General features: G+C 58.2%; 4 protein-coding genes across 6 annotated transcripts in view; 3 read left to right on the top strand and 1 right to left on the bottom strand.

Annotated features, from left to right (window-relative positions):
• The window catches only part of FAM219A (family with sequence similarity 219 member A), a 267457-nt gene that overhangs the window by 17663 nt on the left and 232176 nt on the right, over positions 1-17618 (top strand). The window lies entirely within an intron of this gene.
• On the top strand, positions 6082-7545 carry RPP25L (ribonuclease P/MRP subunit p25 like). Its single transcript, XM_082782779.1, has 2 exons — positions 6082-6127; positions 6435-7545. Exon 2 carries the CDS (start codon positions 6444-6446, stop codon positions 6999-7001), a length of 558 nt encoding a protein of 185 aa, XP_082638905.1. The 5' UTR covers positions 6082-6127; positions 6435-6443; the 3' UTR covers positions 7002-7545.
• Positions 7742-9823, top strand: ENHO (energy homeostasis associated). 2 transcript variants are annotated; one of them, XM_082782732.1, is made up of 2 exons: positions 7742-7890; positions 8344-9823. In XM_082782732.1, exon 2 carries the CDS (start codon positions 8614-8616, stop codon positions 8797-8799), a length of 186 nt encoding a protein of 61 aa, XP_082638858.1. In that variant the 5' UTR covers positions 7742-7890; positions 8344-8613; the 3' UTR covers positions 8800-9823. The 2 variants fall into 2 exon arrangements, with proteins under 2 accessions (XP_082638858.1, XP_082638857.1); XM_082782731.1 differs by having other exon boundaries at positions 7742-7894.
• Positions 10850-17618, bottom strand: part of DNAI1 (dynein axonemal intermediate chain 1) — a gene marked incomplete at its 5' end in the record, with an annotated part of 130170 nt that continues 123401 nt past the window's right edge. Inside the window, one exon of the mRNA XM_082782808.1 lies at positions 10850-10960. Within this exon, the coding sequence (XP_082638934.1) occupies positions 10856-10960 (105 nt within the window). The 3' untranslated portion in view covers positions 10850-10855. The remainder of the gene's footprint in view (positions 10961-17618) is intronic.

Genomic DNA, 17618 nt, shown 5'->3' with positions numbered 1-17618 from the left:
TGGGCTGTGGGCAGCAGCAAGTTGCCTGTGGATCCATCTCCTGGTAGTGTGGGTCCCTATGTGCCAGCTCAAAGGCACAGCCCCAGCCCGGCCCGCCTAGCGTGTGAATTCAGTGAGATTTAGGAAGCTGCTGGGAAATGAGGCGGCTGAGTGTTGTCGGAAAGGAAACCGCTCCTTCTCCATTTCACGGCTCCGTGCCCAGGGACGTGGGACTCGGTGCTTGAAAACAGGCAGAGCCGTGCTGCAGACGCCCAAGCATCCGCCAGGCAGCCCCGCTCTGCCCCGCGCCCCTGGCACCCGCCTGGCCCCAAAGATCTCGCCCGGAGGGGCCGGATCCAGCGCCCGCAGCAGACAGGAGCTGGCACCCGTGGCAAGCTCGGCAGGAGGGGAGAGACGGAGACAGAGAAACTGAAGACAGCCAAAGGGAAATGAAGCACAACATTGGGAAGGCTCAGGAGGGTTCGCAGAGTGTGTTAGAGCAGCGTGTGAGCTGGGAACTCGATGTGCTTCAGCCAGGAGTGGAAAACGCTCTGCCCCCATTTCAGCCCCGAACAGGGAAGAAGCAACCCAACGCCCTGGCAGCGGTGCAAAACACAAGTGCCTGGGGATGGAGAGAGAGCCAGGAGACAGGAGGTGAAGCCCTGCGGGGTGAGGAGCTGCCAGGCACTGGCGCCAGGCACGGGCTGGTGGAGGGGCAGCTCCGCGGGCCACCAGCCGGAGCCTGCAGCCGAGGGGGCTGAGGAGTGGCCGAGCACTTCCCAGCAGCTGTATGGAGAGGAAACAGCTGCTGGACGGGGAGGAAATGGTCAGGGGGGGCTCAGGGAGCCCCGCTCCACAATGCACAGGCCTCGCCCAGCCCGGATACAATTAAACAATAGGAAGAAGTTATGAGCTCCATCTCCAAACTCGACCGGTCGTTAGCAGCGGTACGGGGCAGAGCGCTGGAGCTGTCGGAGGCCCGCCGTAGCTGACTCTGTAGTGAGGGCAATGCTTGAAGGCACGAGGGGTGGCCCGAGAGGGGTTCTGGCAGCCAGGAGCAACGCAGGAGGGATGCTCTGCTCCACCAAAATGTCCTGCATGAGGCAGAGCAATCTCCCTGCAGGCACACGCAGAGCCGTGGTTAACCCAGGCACACCAAAGACCTTGGGAGATGGGATGGGACGTTTGGCCTGGGCCCCAAACTGGTCTCCAAAGGAGGCCGGGGGTAAGCATAGGGTGAGCAGTGTTTGGAGCTGGGGTTCTGCTTGAGATGCTCCAGCCGGCCGGCAAGCATCCGAGCCCTTTGGTTCAGCGAGTGGCTGCAGGTGGTGTCCAAGGGGCTGGGAGCAGCGAGGGGCTGGAAATTCCCTTTGGGGCTGGGGATCAGGCGAGGCGGCTGCTTGCAGCATGGGAGCAGCAGGGAAGAGCTGCAGGGGCAGCGCCGGGAGACCTCAGCATCATTACTTCTTCCTGCTCAACCCATGAGCTTTTACTTTTCTACTTTTTTGTGGTGCTTGATGTCTTTCTAGGTGTGCGGGGCAAGATGGGCAGGGTGCTGGTCCCTGGGGCTGCCCTGCCACCCTCCTCTTGTGAGAAAAATCTCAATTTTTTTTTTCAGACAGGATCTTCTGTGAAGCAATTTTATTTGCGATTGCAATGGAGGCATCCTGCCAATTAGGAACTTATTTTAGTAAACAAATCATAACCTTTTATTCCCTATTACCCAACGCCTGATCACCTCCCCTGTTTCCTCATTGGCTGAGTACTACAGGTTCACAAGCTACTCGACGCTCCTCTATACTATGTATGTGCATTATTATTTTTTTTGATCAACCCTTTAATTTCTCCTTTTTCCTTTTTTTTTATTTTTTTTAATTTTTGTGTGTGTGTGTGTATGTGTGTTTTGAGAACTTGTTATTATTATCAGCATCATTATTACTGTTATTTCTCTTCCTTCACAACCCCTGAGCTTTTACTTTTCTTTCCTCCCAATTCTCTCCCCCATCATGCCAGGCTGGGGGCTGCAGCCTCTTGGAGTGAATGTGCAGCGCGGGGGCCACACGCTGCTCCTCAGACAGGAACGTGGCCTCTGGTCTGTAGAAGTAGACAGGAGCCGAGCAGGAGAGTGTTGTCATGGAGGCCTCTGGGCAGGCGATGGATGCCCCAAGCTTCTTCTGCTTGACCTGATCTGGTTGGAGGAGGGGCTTGGGCTTGATGAAGCTGACACTGGGACTTCGTGGCCTAGCCCCAGCACAGGATTTCTTGGGACAGTGCTTGATACAGCTTTACAATGGACCGCTGCACTGGCCAAGGGAATTGGTGCAGCTTTACCTCCAGGCACTTCCTTGCTATGTGCATGCTTAGCTTGCTGCAAGTCCTCTTCCTTGAACTGCAGCTTCTTGATCCCAATGGGCACTGCAGTGTGAGGCTGTTTCCCATCTTTGACAACAGATATGCATGGATCCAGAATGATAACATAGTCAGTTTGGCAGGCCTGGTCTTGTTGTATCTTGTTGGCCAGGCTGGGAAGCACTGGGAGGGCCGTGGACAATCCAAGAGTCTACTGGGACAACTCCAGTGGAGATCGCTCCTTGCATTGCTTCTCCCACCAACGTCGCGCCTCTTCTGGGTGAGGGATGATCATCCCCATTGCTGATGGCGCACTGTTGGGGCGTACCCCAGCTGGTGATTCTTCAGTTCCTCTGCCTGCTTGGGGCCCTGAACATCAGTCCTGAGATGGTTGTTGGGCTCCGGGCCTGCAGGTGTTGCCTGTTCATGGGAAGCATGTCTGGTTTCCCTGTGTTTCTCTTTCCACTGAGGGCAGAGTCTGTGTGCCAGCCAGTTGGAGATCCATTGTCACTTGCCTTGGTCTGTAGCGAAACTGGTCCTTTTGTCCTGTGGGCCAGGCTGGGAAATGTTGGAGGGGCCACGGACAACCCAAGAGCCCACAGGAATTCCTCTTCTCTGGATGGCAGCCACTTTTCCTTCTGAAGAATGTGCTTGCAGACCGTGTTCTCAGGGCTGAGAAGGACTGGTTAGTTCATGGGCAATAGAGGAGGCCTCAGGAATTCCCCATTCCTCTGAGGCATCTGGGTGGAAAATGCTGGCATGCACAGTGCTGCCCTGTGTTGCCGGCTAGTTCCTGAAAGCTTCCAGCAAGTATTGCTCACAGCCAGGTACTGGCAGATGTGGGGTGGGCTTTGAGCTAATGATCCACAGGTCCTGAGAGATGACAAAGAGGATGACAGCCTGTGAGAAATAAAGTTGTATTTTTGCAATAGAAGGTATTTTTGCAGTGGAAAATTCCACTAACCTTGCATATTCAAACGGGAGCGTGCAGCACAGCAGTGGGGAGTATGTTAAGTAGAGAAGGGGAACACCTCTTATTTTGGTGTACCAAAATAAGAGGGATAGCTAAGCAAAACAGGATGAGTAGTATGAAATCAGTAAAAACAAAAACCACCAGCCCTTTAGTCATGAGAGAATAAAGAAAAAAAAATGAAAAGGACAAACTAACAGTTGGTCAAATTAAATTGTACATATGTGGTATAGAAAGGCATTGAGACATTTATGAACCTGTAGTACTCAGCCAATGAGGAAACAGGGGAGGAATCAGGTGTTGTGTAATAGGGAATAAAAGGTTATGATAAATATTTACTGTGCGCTCCTGCTTGCAGGACGCCCACCATTGCAATCGTGAATAAAATAGCTTCACAGAAGATCCTGTCTGAGAAAAATTATTGAGAGTTTTCTCACAAACATGAGGATGTAGTTCTTAAGAAAAACATCTTTTGTCTCAAATTGAGGTAATTCATTCCCTTTTTCCAGGTACAGCAATCCAAATAATATTTAATATGGTGAAACTCCCACATCTTTTCTTGGAGCAGTTTGAATTCAGAGAAGTGCCAAAGGAAAGCACTTCATTTGGGGAAGCCGAGTTTCCAGAACTTTGTCAACTGCTTCTTTACTGTCTGATCCACTCCACCCTTTCAGAGGAGGAAGGATGCCAAGGGGTGTGAAACTTCTGCTTAATTCCTCGAGTCTGCATTAGCCCTTGAAATATTTCTGAAATAAAGTGATTTCATTGTTCAGAGTCAATATTTTCAACAATTCCATTCCTGGGAATTCTTTGTTCCAGAATTACTTTAGTTTGCAGTATTACAATGTTCGCAGTAGCAGATACTGAAGGGAAAGCTTCCACCTCCCCTGACAAATGATCGACCAAGAATAATAAGTACTTAAATCTACCTACTCTAAGGAGTTCAGTAAAATCTACCTGTACATTTTGGAAGCATTGAATTCCTGGTTCTTTCCCTCCTTTGGGCTGACTGCTGATAATTTTCCTATTTACCTTTTGACATACTACACAACTCCTGCATACTCGTTCAGCCAGAGTATGTGTATTCCTACACATAAATATTTCCATAGCACAGTGTCACACATTGCTTGAATTGCCCAATTACCTTCTTGGTGTCAAACAGCTAATATTTGCCTCATTAGCACTTTATTCAGCATTTCTCTCCCACCAGGGTTATCTATTTTCCTTTGGACTTCGTCACTCCTAATTCCTTAAAAACCTCTTTGTCTTAAAACTTTTTACTTCTTTTTAGTTCTGGGTAGAGGTAGTTCAACAATTCCCTGAATCCTCTCTGTATTTATTCTTTGTTCTCCCTCAGACCCTAGGTGCCCTAAATGCTTGACTTCTCTTTGTATTAATTTGAACTTATTTTCCAATACTTTCAAGTCCTGTTTTGCCAGAAAGTTCAATAGCTTGTTAGTGGCTTCCTTCAGAACTCCCATCTCCTGTTCTGAGAATAAAAGATCCTCCACATATTACAAAAGTAAGACCTCCTCTGTAGGTTTGAATTGCTCCCAAATCTGTTCTAGAACTTGACCCCACCCCCACCCCACTCTACAACTCTACAACTCTACAACTAAAAACAACAAGGTTGCAGTGAGATTGCTCGGCACCTGGCGAGCAGTCTCTGAGGCCTTAAAGAGCCGTGTGGGACCACAGTCAGAAACGTGTGGTTTGCCAGACACTGAGGGAGCTGCGGGCTCCTTTACTGATCCGACTGCTATGCCATCGGCCCCTCTGCTGTTACAGATGCCCCTTGGTGACCTGGACGTGCCTTTTGACCCAGGCCCTATTGGCCTTGAAGAGGAGATGGATATGCTTTTCTTCGATCTGGGAAGAACGGGATAAGGCCTGAAGACGGAGTTCCTTGACAACTTAAAGCAAGACATATTGCTCAAAAGGAATGGAAAATGGAGACTGTTAAGTCATGGAACTTAAAGGATTGTTTGTTACCTTTTCTGATTGTATAGGCATACTCGGGTTTAGTATGAAGGAGCAATGTTCTGTGTATTTAGAATGTGTGATGTTTGTGTGTGTGTGTTGGTGGAGCGTAGACTCCCTGCACATGCAGCACTGTTTACTTGCCTTTTATACCTTTTATAAGTATAAATACTACAAAATTCAGATTGAGACTTCATTTGTAACAAGGGGGATAGCTAGGGGAAACAGGACGAGCCGTGCAAAATCAGTAAAAACAAAAATCATGGGACCTGTAGTCATGAGAGGAGGAAAAAAAAACAAACAAACAAACAAAAAAAAAAAGGATAATCAGTTGGTCAAGAGGAATTGGAGGTATGTGGTATAGAAAGGTGTGGAGAAGTTTGTGAGCCTGTAGCACTGAGCCCATGAGGTGACGGCAGGAATCAGGTGCCGGGCAGTAGGAATACGGGGTGATGACAACTGTTACTGCGCGCTGCTGCCTGCAGGACGCCCGGTATGGCAGTCACATATAAAACAGCTTCACAGGAGCTGCTGCCGGAGGAGATCAGTGAGATTTTCCTCACAGCAGCGGCTCCCGGCCCCGTGCCCGGCCGAGCACCCCCCGCCCCCTGCCCGCCCCTGACGGGTGGCGCCGCCATTTTGTCACCCCCCCCCCCGCCACCCCCTCAGTGCCTCTTCCCCCGCCCCTCCGGTGTCTCCGCGCCGTGACGTCACCCCGCCCCGCCCCCACGGAGACCACAGGGCGAGGGGCGTGGCTTTGTCCGTGTCCCCGCCCCCTTTCCGCTGTGCGCATGCGCCCGCCCGGGGCCGCCGCCATTTTGTGCTGAAGGCGGGCGGCGGCGGCCGCAGGTGAGGGCGGCGGGGCCGGGGCCGGGGCCGGGGCCGGGGCCGGGGCCGGGGCCGGGGCCGGGGCCGGGGCCGGGGCCGGGGCCGGGGCCGGGGCCGGGGCGCTGTGTGCGGGTTTTTTGTTTTTTTTGCCCCTCCTCACGGGTGTGTGGAGCTGCTGCTCCCGGTCGCGGGCTGCAGGCGGTCGGCGGGGTGGCTGCATGGCTGTGGGTGCCGCTGCGCTTCTTGTTCTGGCCTGGATGGGGAGCTCGCACACACGGGTTTTGTGAGCCGTAGTTAGAGGTGCTGACGGATCCCTCTCCCTTTTCAGAGCTGCAGGATGGAAAACTACAAGAAGACCAAAATCGTGGAGAAGCCTTGCCCGCTGCCTTTCGCTGACCTGCCCCCTGACATCATTGAGATGAAAGTGAAGGATGGGAGCAAAATAAGGAACCTGATGGGGTACGCCATTGGCAAGATGGAGCTGGACTCCGTGAGGCAGATCCTTTTCACTGGCTCAGGCAAGGCCGTTAGCAAGACCATAACGTGTGTGGAAATCATGAAACGGAGGCTGAAGGAACTCCACCAGATCACCAAAGTGCTTTTCAAGCAGATCGAGGAGATCTGGGAACCCATTGTGCCTGAGGCAGGCCTGGATGCCCTGACGGTGAAGAGAAACATTCCTGCCATATGCGTCCTGCTCAGCAAAGACGCCCTCGATCCCCAGGAGCCTGGCTATCAGGCTCCAGGTTCTTTCGATGCCTTCTGGATCGAGACGCTTAAAGCAGAGTCCCAGGCCCAGATGAAGAGGAAGCAGGGCGGAGGAAGGGGAGCTGGCAGCACAGGAAAGCAGCCTCGCGCCACTGGAGGGCACGGGGAGCCCGGCGTGAAGTCCTGAGACAGACACGCGTGGGTGGTTTGGGGGATTACGGAGCCGAGCCAGCTGCTGCAGCTGGAAAACTGCCGAACACAGGGCCTTGCAGAGCTGCTAGGGGAGGGCAGGAGCAGTTCCTGCTCCAGGCGGACGTCACATCGTGCTGCGACGAGCTCCCGTGGCAGCGGCACCGGGCTGTGCCGCGCAGCCTGCGGCTCAGGGGTGAGACGGGAAGGCAGGAGGCCGCTTTGGGCGCGAGGAGCGCTGGCGTCTCGCTGAGCCCGGGCGAGCGGCCGGTCGCCGAGCGGGGATGCTGCGAGGTGGAGGCGGCTCTGCCCATCGCTGCAGTGGGGACACCGCGTGCGGGTCACCCCCTACTGCCCCCCTGCCGCCTCCCTGCAGCTGCCGGCAGCGCCGCTGCCGCAGGGGCGGGCGCAGGTCCCAGCGGGCACAAAGTCCTTGGCGCTGGGGCAGCGCTCTCAGTGAGCCCCAAGAACGCTCATTTCCCCTCTCTGCTCCCTTCCTGCTGGTTGTGCCGGTTTCAATAAAGTTTCCTTTTCTCACCGTGCGCTTTTTCCTCTCTTCCTTCCCCCTCTCAGCGCTGGGGGTTTCGCTGCTGTGTCCGAGCGCGCCCTGCACGCGGCAGCAGCGGGGCGGGGGGGCGTGGCCTGAGGGGCGGGGTGGGCGTGGCCACCCCTCCGGGGGGGGCGTGGCCAAAGGCAGGGCGCCGGCGGGAGCCGCCCCCGGTGGTGGCGGGAGGCAGCGGCACCGCACGGGGCTGCGGCAGCTCCGGGCGGCCCCGCGCCGCCACCGCCACCCCCCGGACCCGGGACCCCCGCACCCGGACACCCCAGGGACCCCCCGGGCTCCGGAGCCGGCAGCGCCGCCCGCGGGGTCCCGGCGGTTCTCGGAGGCAGGTAACGCCGCGGCCCCGGGACGGGAGGGAGGCTCCGGAGGGACCTGTTGCTGCCGCACGGGGCTCCGAGGCTCCGGGATGCGCGCTGGGGGCTGCGGGAAGCCCCCTCTCCTCCTCCCTGCTCCGCGGTGTTCAGGCACGGGGGGGCCTCGCCACGTTTCGGGGGGGAGCAGCGCACTGAGAGCGGCCGGCATCGGGGCCGGGGCTGCCCCGGGAGGGAGGCTGGGGACGGGATTTGGGGCCCCCGGGACACCTCCGGCTCCGTGCCCCCGGCCCCGGCCCGGGATGGAGGGAGGCAGCCGGGGAGCGCCCGCGGAGGCTGCACGGAGCCCCCCAAACAGCAGCCTCCATCCCCCCGAACCCCCTCGGGGCTTTGCAGGAGGCTCCCACCTCCCCCGGGGGGCTCGGGCACCCCGGTGCCGGCGGTGACGGTGACTTTCTCCCTTCCAGGTCCCGGAGGGAGCAGACGCGTCCCCGCCGCGCTGCCGGAGGAGAGGAAGCTTTGGGAAAGCTCCGAGCCGAGGTCGCAGCTCCCGGAGGCCCGGCTGTACCGGGGGTCCTGCCACCCACCCGCCTGCCCCCCCCGGGCCGTCCCGCTGCCCGCACCGCAGCCGTCCCGTCCCCGCTGTCCCCCGCCAATGCCCCCGGGTGCAGGCTGTGCCGGCGTCCCAAGCGCGGGGCCGAGCCGGGGGTCCCACTCCTCCCCACGGGGCAGCGGCGATGGGGGCGGCTCTCTCCACCGGAGCAGTCGTTGCGATTTCATTCAACTGCATCATCGCCTTGCTCATCCTCATCCTCTTCCTCATCCTCTGCAAGGCCTGCAGGACCCCGTCGTGCCCCAAGAAGGGTCCCCCCTCCGACGCGGATGAGGCGAGGAACGAGGAGAAGTACCTGCTGCAGCCCTGAGCCGCGCGGGGGGCTCGGGGACGTGGGCACCCGGCGGTGCTGAAGGACCTGGACGTGGTGTCCGTAGCGGGACGCTGGTGCTGGCCCGGCAGGATGGGAGCGGAGGGGACGCTGAGCTGCTCGCAGGGGCGTGATTTGGGGCAGAGCCCTTCACCCCCGTGGTCCTGGCGCGTGGACGCCCTGCGGGTGCCCGCGGTGCCCGCGAGGACGGAGACGCAGCGGCTGGGGACGTGCTGTGGGGACACGCACAGCCAGCAAGCGTGGCGGGAGCCGTGCCCTCGAGCTCAGCCCGTGTTCGGGGCCGGCCCGCGGGCTCCTGCGTGGTGCTGGTGGCCCAGCTTTGGGGATATGCTCTGCCCTTCCCCTGGGGACAGCGGCAGGTGCAGATTCGGCCACCTCGCGGCACCGCAGACCTGAGCGGGGCTGGATGGGGGCTCAGAGGGAGGAGGCGGTGGGGCTGGCGCCTGCCCTGCAGCTCCCCAAACGCTGGCTGGGGCAGGCAGCCCGTCGGCAGGGGACCTGTCCCCATCTCTGGTGCTGTCCCCGATGAGAGCACCTCCCCGTGCCCCGCTGCTGCCTGCCCGAGCCCCCGCAGGGAGCTGGGGGTGTTTCAGAGCTGGAGTGCCTGGCTGAACGGCACCGCAGGGAATTCCAGCCCTGATTCCTGGGGACAGGAGGTCAGCCTGGCCCCCCTCTCCAAGGCCGTGGTGGCTCTAAAGCGAGGGACACTTGGTCTGGTTTGTCCCCAAGCCTGACGGCCGCTTCCTCTGTCCTGCCTGTGAGTTTTGGAGCGGCTCCTAGAGCGGAGCAGTAGCCAGAGCGGGGACCCCGGGGCGCCTGGTCCCTGCTGGCACAGCCGCTGCAATAAGGGGCTGGAGAGGGGGGCTGTGCCGGGGGGATGCAAGCCAGGGTCCCCGCGCGGGCTTGGCCAGGCTTGGCGAAGCCCCTGGTTCCTTCCCGTGTCAGGTGTAGCTAATGTCCCTTTGCAGTCGTGTTTTTACTAGACTAATAAACCAGCCGTAGGACCCAGGAGGCGTCTCTGAGCTCTGCCCTGCGCCCGCTGCAGCACGGGAACCACCAGGGAGGTCACGGGGAGGCCTCGTGTCCTGCCCACAGCTCTGCCTGCGTGTCCTGGGACCAGTGGCCGACATCCCTGCAGGGCTGCGGGCACTTTGCTGGGTGGCTGTGACAAGGAGGGGCTCGTCCTGCACCCTTTCCGTGGCCTTAAAATGCGTGGTGACAAACCTGGCTGTGCTGGGGGCACGTGGCTGCCGGCAGCGAGCAGCCCCAGCCCTGGTGCTGGTGGCAGAGGAGTTTCCAACCCGTGTCCTCACGTCACGGGGCGCGGGACGCTGGCAGGGGCCGCGGGCCAGCCGAGGGGACGGGGACACCCGCTGCTGCCCGCGCGCCGCCGGTCCCCGCTCCCGGTGTCTGTGCGCAAGGCTCCCGCGGTGACAGCCCTGTCCCTGCTCATCAGCATGCAGCGAGGCCACCGCGGCTCCTGCTGCCACCGCAGCCACGTAGCAGCTTAATCCCTCTGCCGCAACGCGCCGAAGCGCCGGGAGGGCTCTGCAAAGCCCGGCCGTGCCCGCGGCCGTCGGGGAGCCGGCTCCTCGGAGCAGCCGCTGCGATGCCCCGGCCCAAGCGATGGCCCGTCCCTCTGCCACCGCAGGGTGAGGTCTCCAGACACCTGCTGGCCACCCCAAAATAGTGGGACCCATTAAAAAAAAAATAAATTCAAGGTTTTACCGGGGCTGGAGGCACCTCTCCTGCCTCCACGGGGCTCTCAGTGGGTGCGAGCATGGACACGGATGGGAAAAAATCGAGCGCGGCTCCGGGGACCCGAGCACAGCGAGGGGCTGCTGTCCCCAGGGACAACGGCACGCTGCCGGCCTTTCAGCAGCTCTCTTTATTTGTCTGGGCACAGAGACCGAGTGCTCCGGCTCTGCAAAGAGCAGGCGGAGCGGGGCCCACGGCTCGCATGCCAAGCAGCAGCTGCTCAAAGCCGGGTTTGTTCGCCGGCACGGGGGCCCGGCACGGCCGTGGCTCCCGGCGCTCACTTCCCCGCCGTGCCCTCCGGCTCTCTCACCAGGTTCAGCAGCTTGTCCAGCTTCGCGATTTCCACCTCCGGGCCCTTCTTCACCACCTGGCCTTTCTTCTCCTGCGGGCAGAGGAAGGAGAGGAAGAGCTGTGAGAGACCCTACCGCGGAGGAGACGTGAGGCCAGCTCCTCACCGAGCCTCCCACGGGATGGCGCGTCCCTGCTGTGCTCAGAGGTGACAAAAACGTCCCTAAAACTCCTCCGAGCCGTTTCAGCCCTCGCAGCACGAAGCCGGGCAAGCTGTGGCACCACGAAGCTCTCCTCGCCGCGCACCCCGTGGTGCTGCTCTGCACAAGGGGTGCTGCGGGAGGCATCGCACGGAGCTGTGCCAACCCCATGGGGTACAGGGGAAGAGCTGCTCCCACAGCCTGCCAGCACCCGTCCTGGGCTGCTAGAGCAAACCACCACCAGCACCTGAGGAGAAAGCACTGAGCATGAGGGAAATAAGGCAGCCTGAGAGCTGCAGGAGCTTCCAGACCTGGGGGGATGAAGTCCCTGCCACATCCCTGCCACCCGAGGCTTTGGGATGAGCAAGCCTTCCTGATGGGTGGGGGCTTTGGAAAAAAGTGACAACTGGGTTTGTGCTCTCCAGACTCGTATCATTACACACACAAACACAACAGAGGGTTTTTTTTCTACCTGCTGTCAGCCCACAGAGCCTGCAGCAGCTGAGCATTTACCTGGGGGGATCCCCCCAGGCAGCATCTGCCCTCAGCTGCCCTCAGCTGTCAGCCGTCCCCTTGGCCAGCCCTCAGGCTCTCGCCTCACCCTTGGGTTTGGGGTCCCTGCTCCGGGGATGTGGAGCTTGTCTGTGAGCACCCCAGAAATCAGGCGTCACACGAGGCTAAGTGAGGGGCTGGTAAAGGAGAGCTGGGCGTCCTGACACACCGGGGAGCTGGAGAGGTGGCACGGGTCCCCAGGCACAGCAAGGGGGAACATCACTAGCCGGGTCTGGGGGCAGAGAGCCCCCTGCCTGCTCCTGGCAGCCCCAAAGCTTGGTGCCCTAGCGAGGCAGCTGCCTGCTTCCTGCTCTCCCCACTTAGAAAAGATCAGCTCAATCAGCTCCTCTGACGGCCCCCAGTGCAGTGATTACAAACTTGCTTCTTCCTTCAGTTCTGGGGGAAAACAAAACAAAACAAAACAAAACAAAACAAAACAAAACAAAACAAAACAAAACAAAAATGCTGGGGCACAACAAAGAGAAAATTGCGCATGGAGCTGCAGGGATTTCTCTGTTCCTCTAGCAAAAGTGGGCTGCGTTAAAGACAGCAGGAATTTGCCCTTGCTGGAAGAGAGCTGGGGCCGTCTGGATACGCACACAGGGAGGTGCAGCTTCCCAAGTCCCCTCTCCAAGCGGATGATGGGGAGAGAGCCCGTGCAGGAGCACCCCTGCCACAGGGCAGGCAGGAAAACGGAGCCATCCGCACCCTGCGACTCCCCCACTTGTCAAACCAAGGCATTAACAAGGCCTTCGGTGCTTTTCTCTAGAAGAGGAGAAAATTGAGGGGAAGGAAGACCCTGAGGCACCCCTGGGGCTCTCCCACCCCAGCCCAGCACACTCCAGCAGAGGTGTCCTTAGGCAGAGGGAGGAAAACTTGTGGTGCAAGCACTGCTGGTGTGAACGGGGCACTTGGAAACCCCTCTGCTCCCGAGATGAAAGCCTCCAAGCGCAGGAGCGAGTCCGGGTTGTTTTGAAGTGCCAGGTCCACGCCTCGCATCCCAGGCCGGGGCTGGTTTGCATTAACTCCACCAAGTGAGCAACGCCCTTGGCAGCTCGGGTCCGGGTGCTGGGAGTGATGTTTGTGCTCACGGCCCACGTCAGCGCCGAGCATCTCGCTAAGCAGGAGCGTTGGGATAAACACAGCTGCTCGGGGTATTTCAGGACTGAGCTATCTGCGCAGAAAAGCTGCTTTGCTGTCTGCCTGCGTGCAAAACGCTCCCTTTGGCACCCCGCGTCGCGCTCAGCACTGTGCATGGGGCCGTGGGAGCGAGAGCTGGGAGAAGGGGAAGCTGAAGATGTCCCTGCTGCCATCCCCAGCACCAGCGAGGGTCCCTGGCTGACACCCTGCAGGTATTTCTGAGGTTGAGGCTCAGCTCCTTGTCGCTGACCTGTCTCTGAAGCCTTGGTCTGGAGGCCAGCTCGTCTCCTCTGGTGCTGCTGACAAAGCTGCAACCAAGTCACACGCCAGCCAGTAATGAGCCGTAACCAAACCAGAGCCCTGGTTTAATGCCAAATCACCAGGCAAGCGGGATGACACAGAGAAGGAAAATTATAATGCCTCCTGGGGAGCACTGGGACGGGATGAGGCTTCCTTCCTTCCACCTGCCCTTCCCTCAGGGTGACTGTGTGCGTGAGCCGGGCCAGCCACGTGGCTGCAGGCTGGCCGATAGCCCCGCAGACACAGCACCCACCTCAGTGCACGTGGCATCTTCCTGCAAACCCATGGGATTCACCCGCCTCAAGCCTCCGTGGAGCAGGGCTTCTCAGAGCAGAAGCGAGGGGAAACATCACCACCCATGTGGCTGCGACCCTAAAGGTCCCCTCCGTCCTGATGGAGGGCGACGATGCACTCGCGGGGTCTGTCCTCCACCTGCCCCCTGCTCACACCGCACCCTGGGGGCTCTCCAGGAGCCAAAAGGGAGCTGGGGCAGAGCATCCCCCCCCCTTGGAGCCGACAGATGTAGGGCTGAGCTTACACGGGAGGTCTGTCCCCGAGGAGCTCATCAAACAGGCACTGGAGCCGCTGGCAGCAGCATTCGCATTGATTTTGCTGTTAACATTTCCCAGCAAGAGAGCGAAACGCGCTCGGAGGAAACCGTGATGGAGGATGTGTCACAGCCTGGATGGCTCTGCACAGGGACAGACCCTGTCCCAGACCCTATCCCACCGCTGGGACACGGCCCCGGGAAGCTGGGGATGGGAGGAGACCCCTGTGCCTGGGAGGGAAACTGAGGCAGGGGGTGCCTGGCCCCATCGCAGCGTGGACCATGCAGGTCCTCAGGGCCCCAGAGGCGGGTGCTGATGCTGAAAGCAAAGCAGGAGGTGGCAGATGAGTGAGATGGAGCCACAGGGCGAGGATAAGCATGAGGACAAGGACAAGGACGAGGATCAGGACTGGCCATTTGAGGAACCCAACCCCGTTGCCCCAGCCCTCCCCATGCTGGCACTCGCTGAGCTCTGGGGCCAGGACACGGCAGTCATTGAGGCTGGAGTCGCTGCGCCTTGGCTGCCGCCCTCGTTCCCTCGCTGAGCAGTAAGCCGCCAAGTTATTAAAACCCTCCCATAAAACTCATGGTGCTGGCACTTCCCAGCCTCCATTTTTTTTCTTTTCCCATTGGTGGAATGATCATAAAACATCTGCTGCGAGGTTTCGATTAAACAAAGCAAAACATGTTTATGTTTTAAAGTAGCGAGAGAGTCAACCATGCTGGCACGAGCACGAGTGGAAAATTCCCCGAAACCTCCCCGGGAGCCGAGGGGACCCTGCCCTGCTGCGTCCTGGCCAAGGGGCACCAGCCTGACCCTGCCCCACTGCCGGCGTGACCCCAGTGCTCCCAGTCCCTGCTGCTCCTGGCAGGATGGGATTTCTGGGCACGGCTGTGTTGGCACAGGGTCTGGCCACTTTGCTAAACATCCCAGTGACCTAGGGCATGTGCAAAGAGGGTTTAAACTCTTACAGGCTGATCTAGAAGGGTTGAGGAGCTTCAGGAAGCCACCAATGGGGCTGTCCAAACCCCCCAGCCTTATTACCCTCAATGGGAAGGGGCGCACGGTCTGCCAGGCGTTCAGAGGTGCTTTGCTTCTGGAGAAGACCTTTCTTTGACCTCATCAGTGACGGGATCAAAGAATTCAGTGGATGAGAGCAGAGAAGAGACCTCCCTGGAGCCTTCCCTGGAGTTGGGAAGAACAAAGAAACCCAAACTCCTTTGTGAACACAGCAAGATTTTCCTCACCTGGGGCCACCAACCAAGCAGGCACGGAAGGGACACGATACACCCTACGGCTCTCAACCCTTCCAAAACTTCCCCACCACGGCCCTACAGCAAGCTCTGGTGTTGCAGGTGAAGCTGGAGCCCACTTAGGCTAAGCTGGGGATGACGCCGATGCCAGGGCCACTTTGGGGCTCTCCAGGTGCTGTTCACAGGCAGCAGCAACGCCGCGGAGAGCCTCAGGTTACACTCACAGCCCAATCTGCCGGCGTTGCTCCTGGCCCACAGAAGGATTAGCTGACAGACTGGAGATAAGGATTTAGGCTTATTTTGCTCCTCTTTGGAAATAAATGACGCAGGAAATGTTCTGCTTGCAGGGAATGAAGCTGGCAGAAAAGCCCAGGGGATGGCTGGGTTGCTCAGACATCAGCAACCACACAGGATCAGCGGCCACACAGGATCGCTTTCTGCTTCCCGCACCAAGGTGCTGGACGAGCTGGGCTATGGCCCCAAAATGCTCGTCCTGCCAGCTTCAGCTGAAAGCTGTGCTGCTGGTTTTAAATTCAGATCAGACCTGGAAGAGGCTGGGAGCATCCCAGGTGTGCACCAGAGGGAACGTGGAGAAACGCAGGGGGCACCTGTATCTCGTGGTGGGTGCCTGCCTTACCAACATGCAAGCAAGAGGGGAGAGAATGAGGTGGGAAGGCCAGGCTCTGCAGCAGCAGCGAGCTAAAAGCCAGGTCAAATTCTCATCCACAGCCATGCAGGAGGGCTCTGTCACCACATCCACTCTGCCAGAGGCAGGCTGGGACCCCACAGCTTGGCTCATTCCCCTCACAGTGCCTTCTGGCCGAGCAAAGGATGTTCACACAGAGGAACCAAACTCTTCCCCTGCCGGTTTTGCTGGCCTGCAGCAACGCTGTGCCATGGAGGAGCTTGGCTTTTGTGCCAACGGGTGCTGTGGTGCAATCTCTCCCTTAGCAAAGAGCTCAGGAGATGCTCGGCAGCGAGCCTCCAGAGCATTTTTGGCATGTTGGACTTAACAAACCACTGCCAGCACCAAACTGCAGCAGAAAAGAGCAGCTGCCAGACCAGGAGCATTAAGTGCTGGTGGAAATGCAAAGCTGCTGATCTGCTCATCTCAGCTCACAGGGACCGCAGCTCAGTCTGGCCTCGGTGTGCACCGGAGCAAAACACAAGGAGGGTGCTGGTGGCGCCAAGAGGCACAAGATGGGCAAGGCCACGAGCAGCTGCAGGCGAAGGAAGGATCAGTCCCAGGCTTTGCTCTTTGGGCAGATGAAGCAATTGGGCTTTCAGCCATGCAGAGCGCTCCCTGCTCTCGCTAACTCCAGAGCCATACGCGATGCCTCACACACCACTAATTTGGGCACCTAAATATAGCCCCAAGAAGCCCTCATTTAGCTGCTGTGCAGGAAACCTTGGTAAGCATGGCCAAGATGAGCAACAGGCGCTCTGCTCCTATGAGAGGACACACTGGGTTTTGTCAGCTGTGGGGACAATTTGGCCACAATCTGTGCATGTGTGTGATGGAGACCAGCTTTGTCCTCAGGCATCAATCACCCTTGGTCACTGAGAAGCCACCTTGAAGAGGGCAGCCTGGGGAGATGACAAACTCCTCACAAGGCTCGTGGAAGTGATTTTCAGTCGTATCAGTTCTCAGATTTAGCACTAAGCACTGAGAAAAACCACTCTGTGCTCAGTGTGCAAGGTAATTAGCCTGCCTTGACCTGTATAAGCTTTGTAAAGGGACTAAAAGGATGTAAAGAGCCCCAGAGCTTTTACCTCCAGCACGGGGAGTCCTGGTGCTGCAAACCACCACTGGGAAGGGGCAGAGGCAAGGAGAGGCCCTTCCTTTGCCTCCCTGGGGGGCAAGGGGTACATCCCCCACCACCCTTGGCCCTGCACCCAGCCCTGCTGGGCTCCAGCTTCCAGCAGTGCCATCGGTCTCTCCTGGAGGGATATGATTACTTTAATTAGCTCTCGGCAGCACCCAGCGGGCAGCCCTGTGCTATGATGGCACCAGGTGGAAGGGCTGGCGGGGCACCAGCGCCTGGCATCCAGCTGTGGGATCTGTCAGGCACAAGCAGCAGGGAGGAAGGAGCTAGAACTGGTTTTAATTGGGCTTGTCCCCACAAACCACTGGACAGGAGGTGCTGTGGCTTCTAGCTCAACCCCAAATATTCCTGCAATTGCAGTGAAACCTAAATGCACGAGCCCGGCAGTCCTCAGCCACAAACCCCGATGCCAGCTGGCAGGTAGCACCATCAGCTGCACGGCACCACTTCCTTATCAGCCGGCATCTCTCTTTCCTTTCTGTTTTTTCAGCTCCACTTTGGTGTCTTTGCATGATGGCTCAGTAAGCTGCTACGGATTAGACTGCAATAAAAGCAACCAAACAAGGCTGTGGATGTGCCATTCTTCCCATACCCTGGCACTGCTGTTATCTCGCAGAGCACAACATCACAAGAGATCACTTGCAGTTGCACCAACACTACATTTTCAAAAGTCGGGGTTGTTTCTTTCCAAATCTCTCTTTCTCTGACTACCATTTCTAACACACATCCCCTGTGAACGCCTTTTAACTGCCTTAAGAAAGTCCAGCTGCTACTTCTCTCTTAACACATTTCCTTTGTAACTTTTGTCACATTAGGCTTTTAGTATAACTCACGGAAATATTTGCAACAAAGATGTATTCTTGTTTGCTACTAACATGACAGCGTGTGAATATACTTCGCTCTGGATAAATACAAGTACATTGGGAACTGAGC

The sequence above is a fragment of the Aythya marila genome, assembly GCF_965140915.1.
Source record: "Aythya marila genome assembly, chromosome: Z".
NCBI lineage: Eukaryota > Metazoa > Chordata > Aves > Anseriformes > Anatidae > Aythya > Aythya marila.
The sequence above is the reverse complement of the archived record's forward strand: the minus strand, read 5'-3'. Positions and strand labels throughout refer to the sequence as shown.

Coding starts and splice junctions, on each gene's coding strand:
- RPP25L (XM_082782779.1), top strand. CDS start 6,444: ATGGAAAACTACAAGAAGACCAAAATCGTGGAGAAGCCTTGCCCGCTG.
- ENHO (XM_082782732.1), top strand. CDS start 8,614: ATGGGGGCGGCTCTCTCCACCGGAGCAGTCGTTGCGATTTCATTCAAC.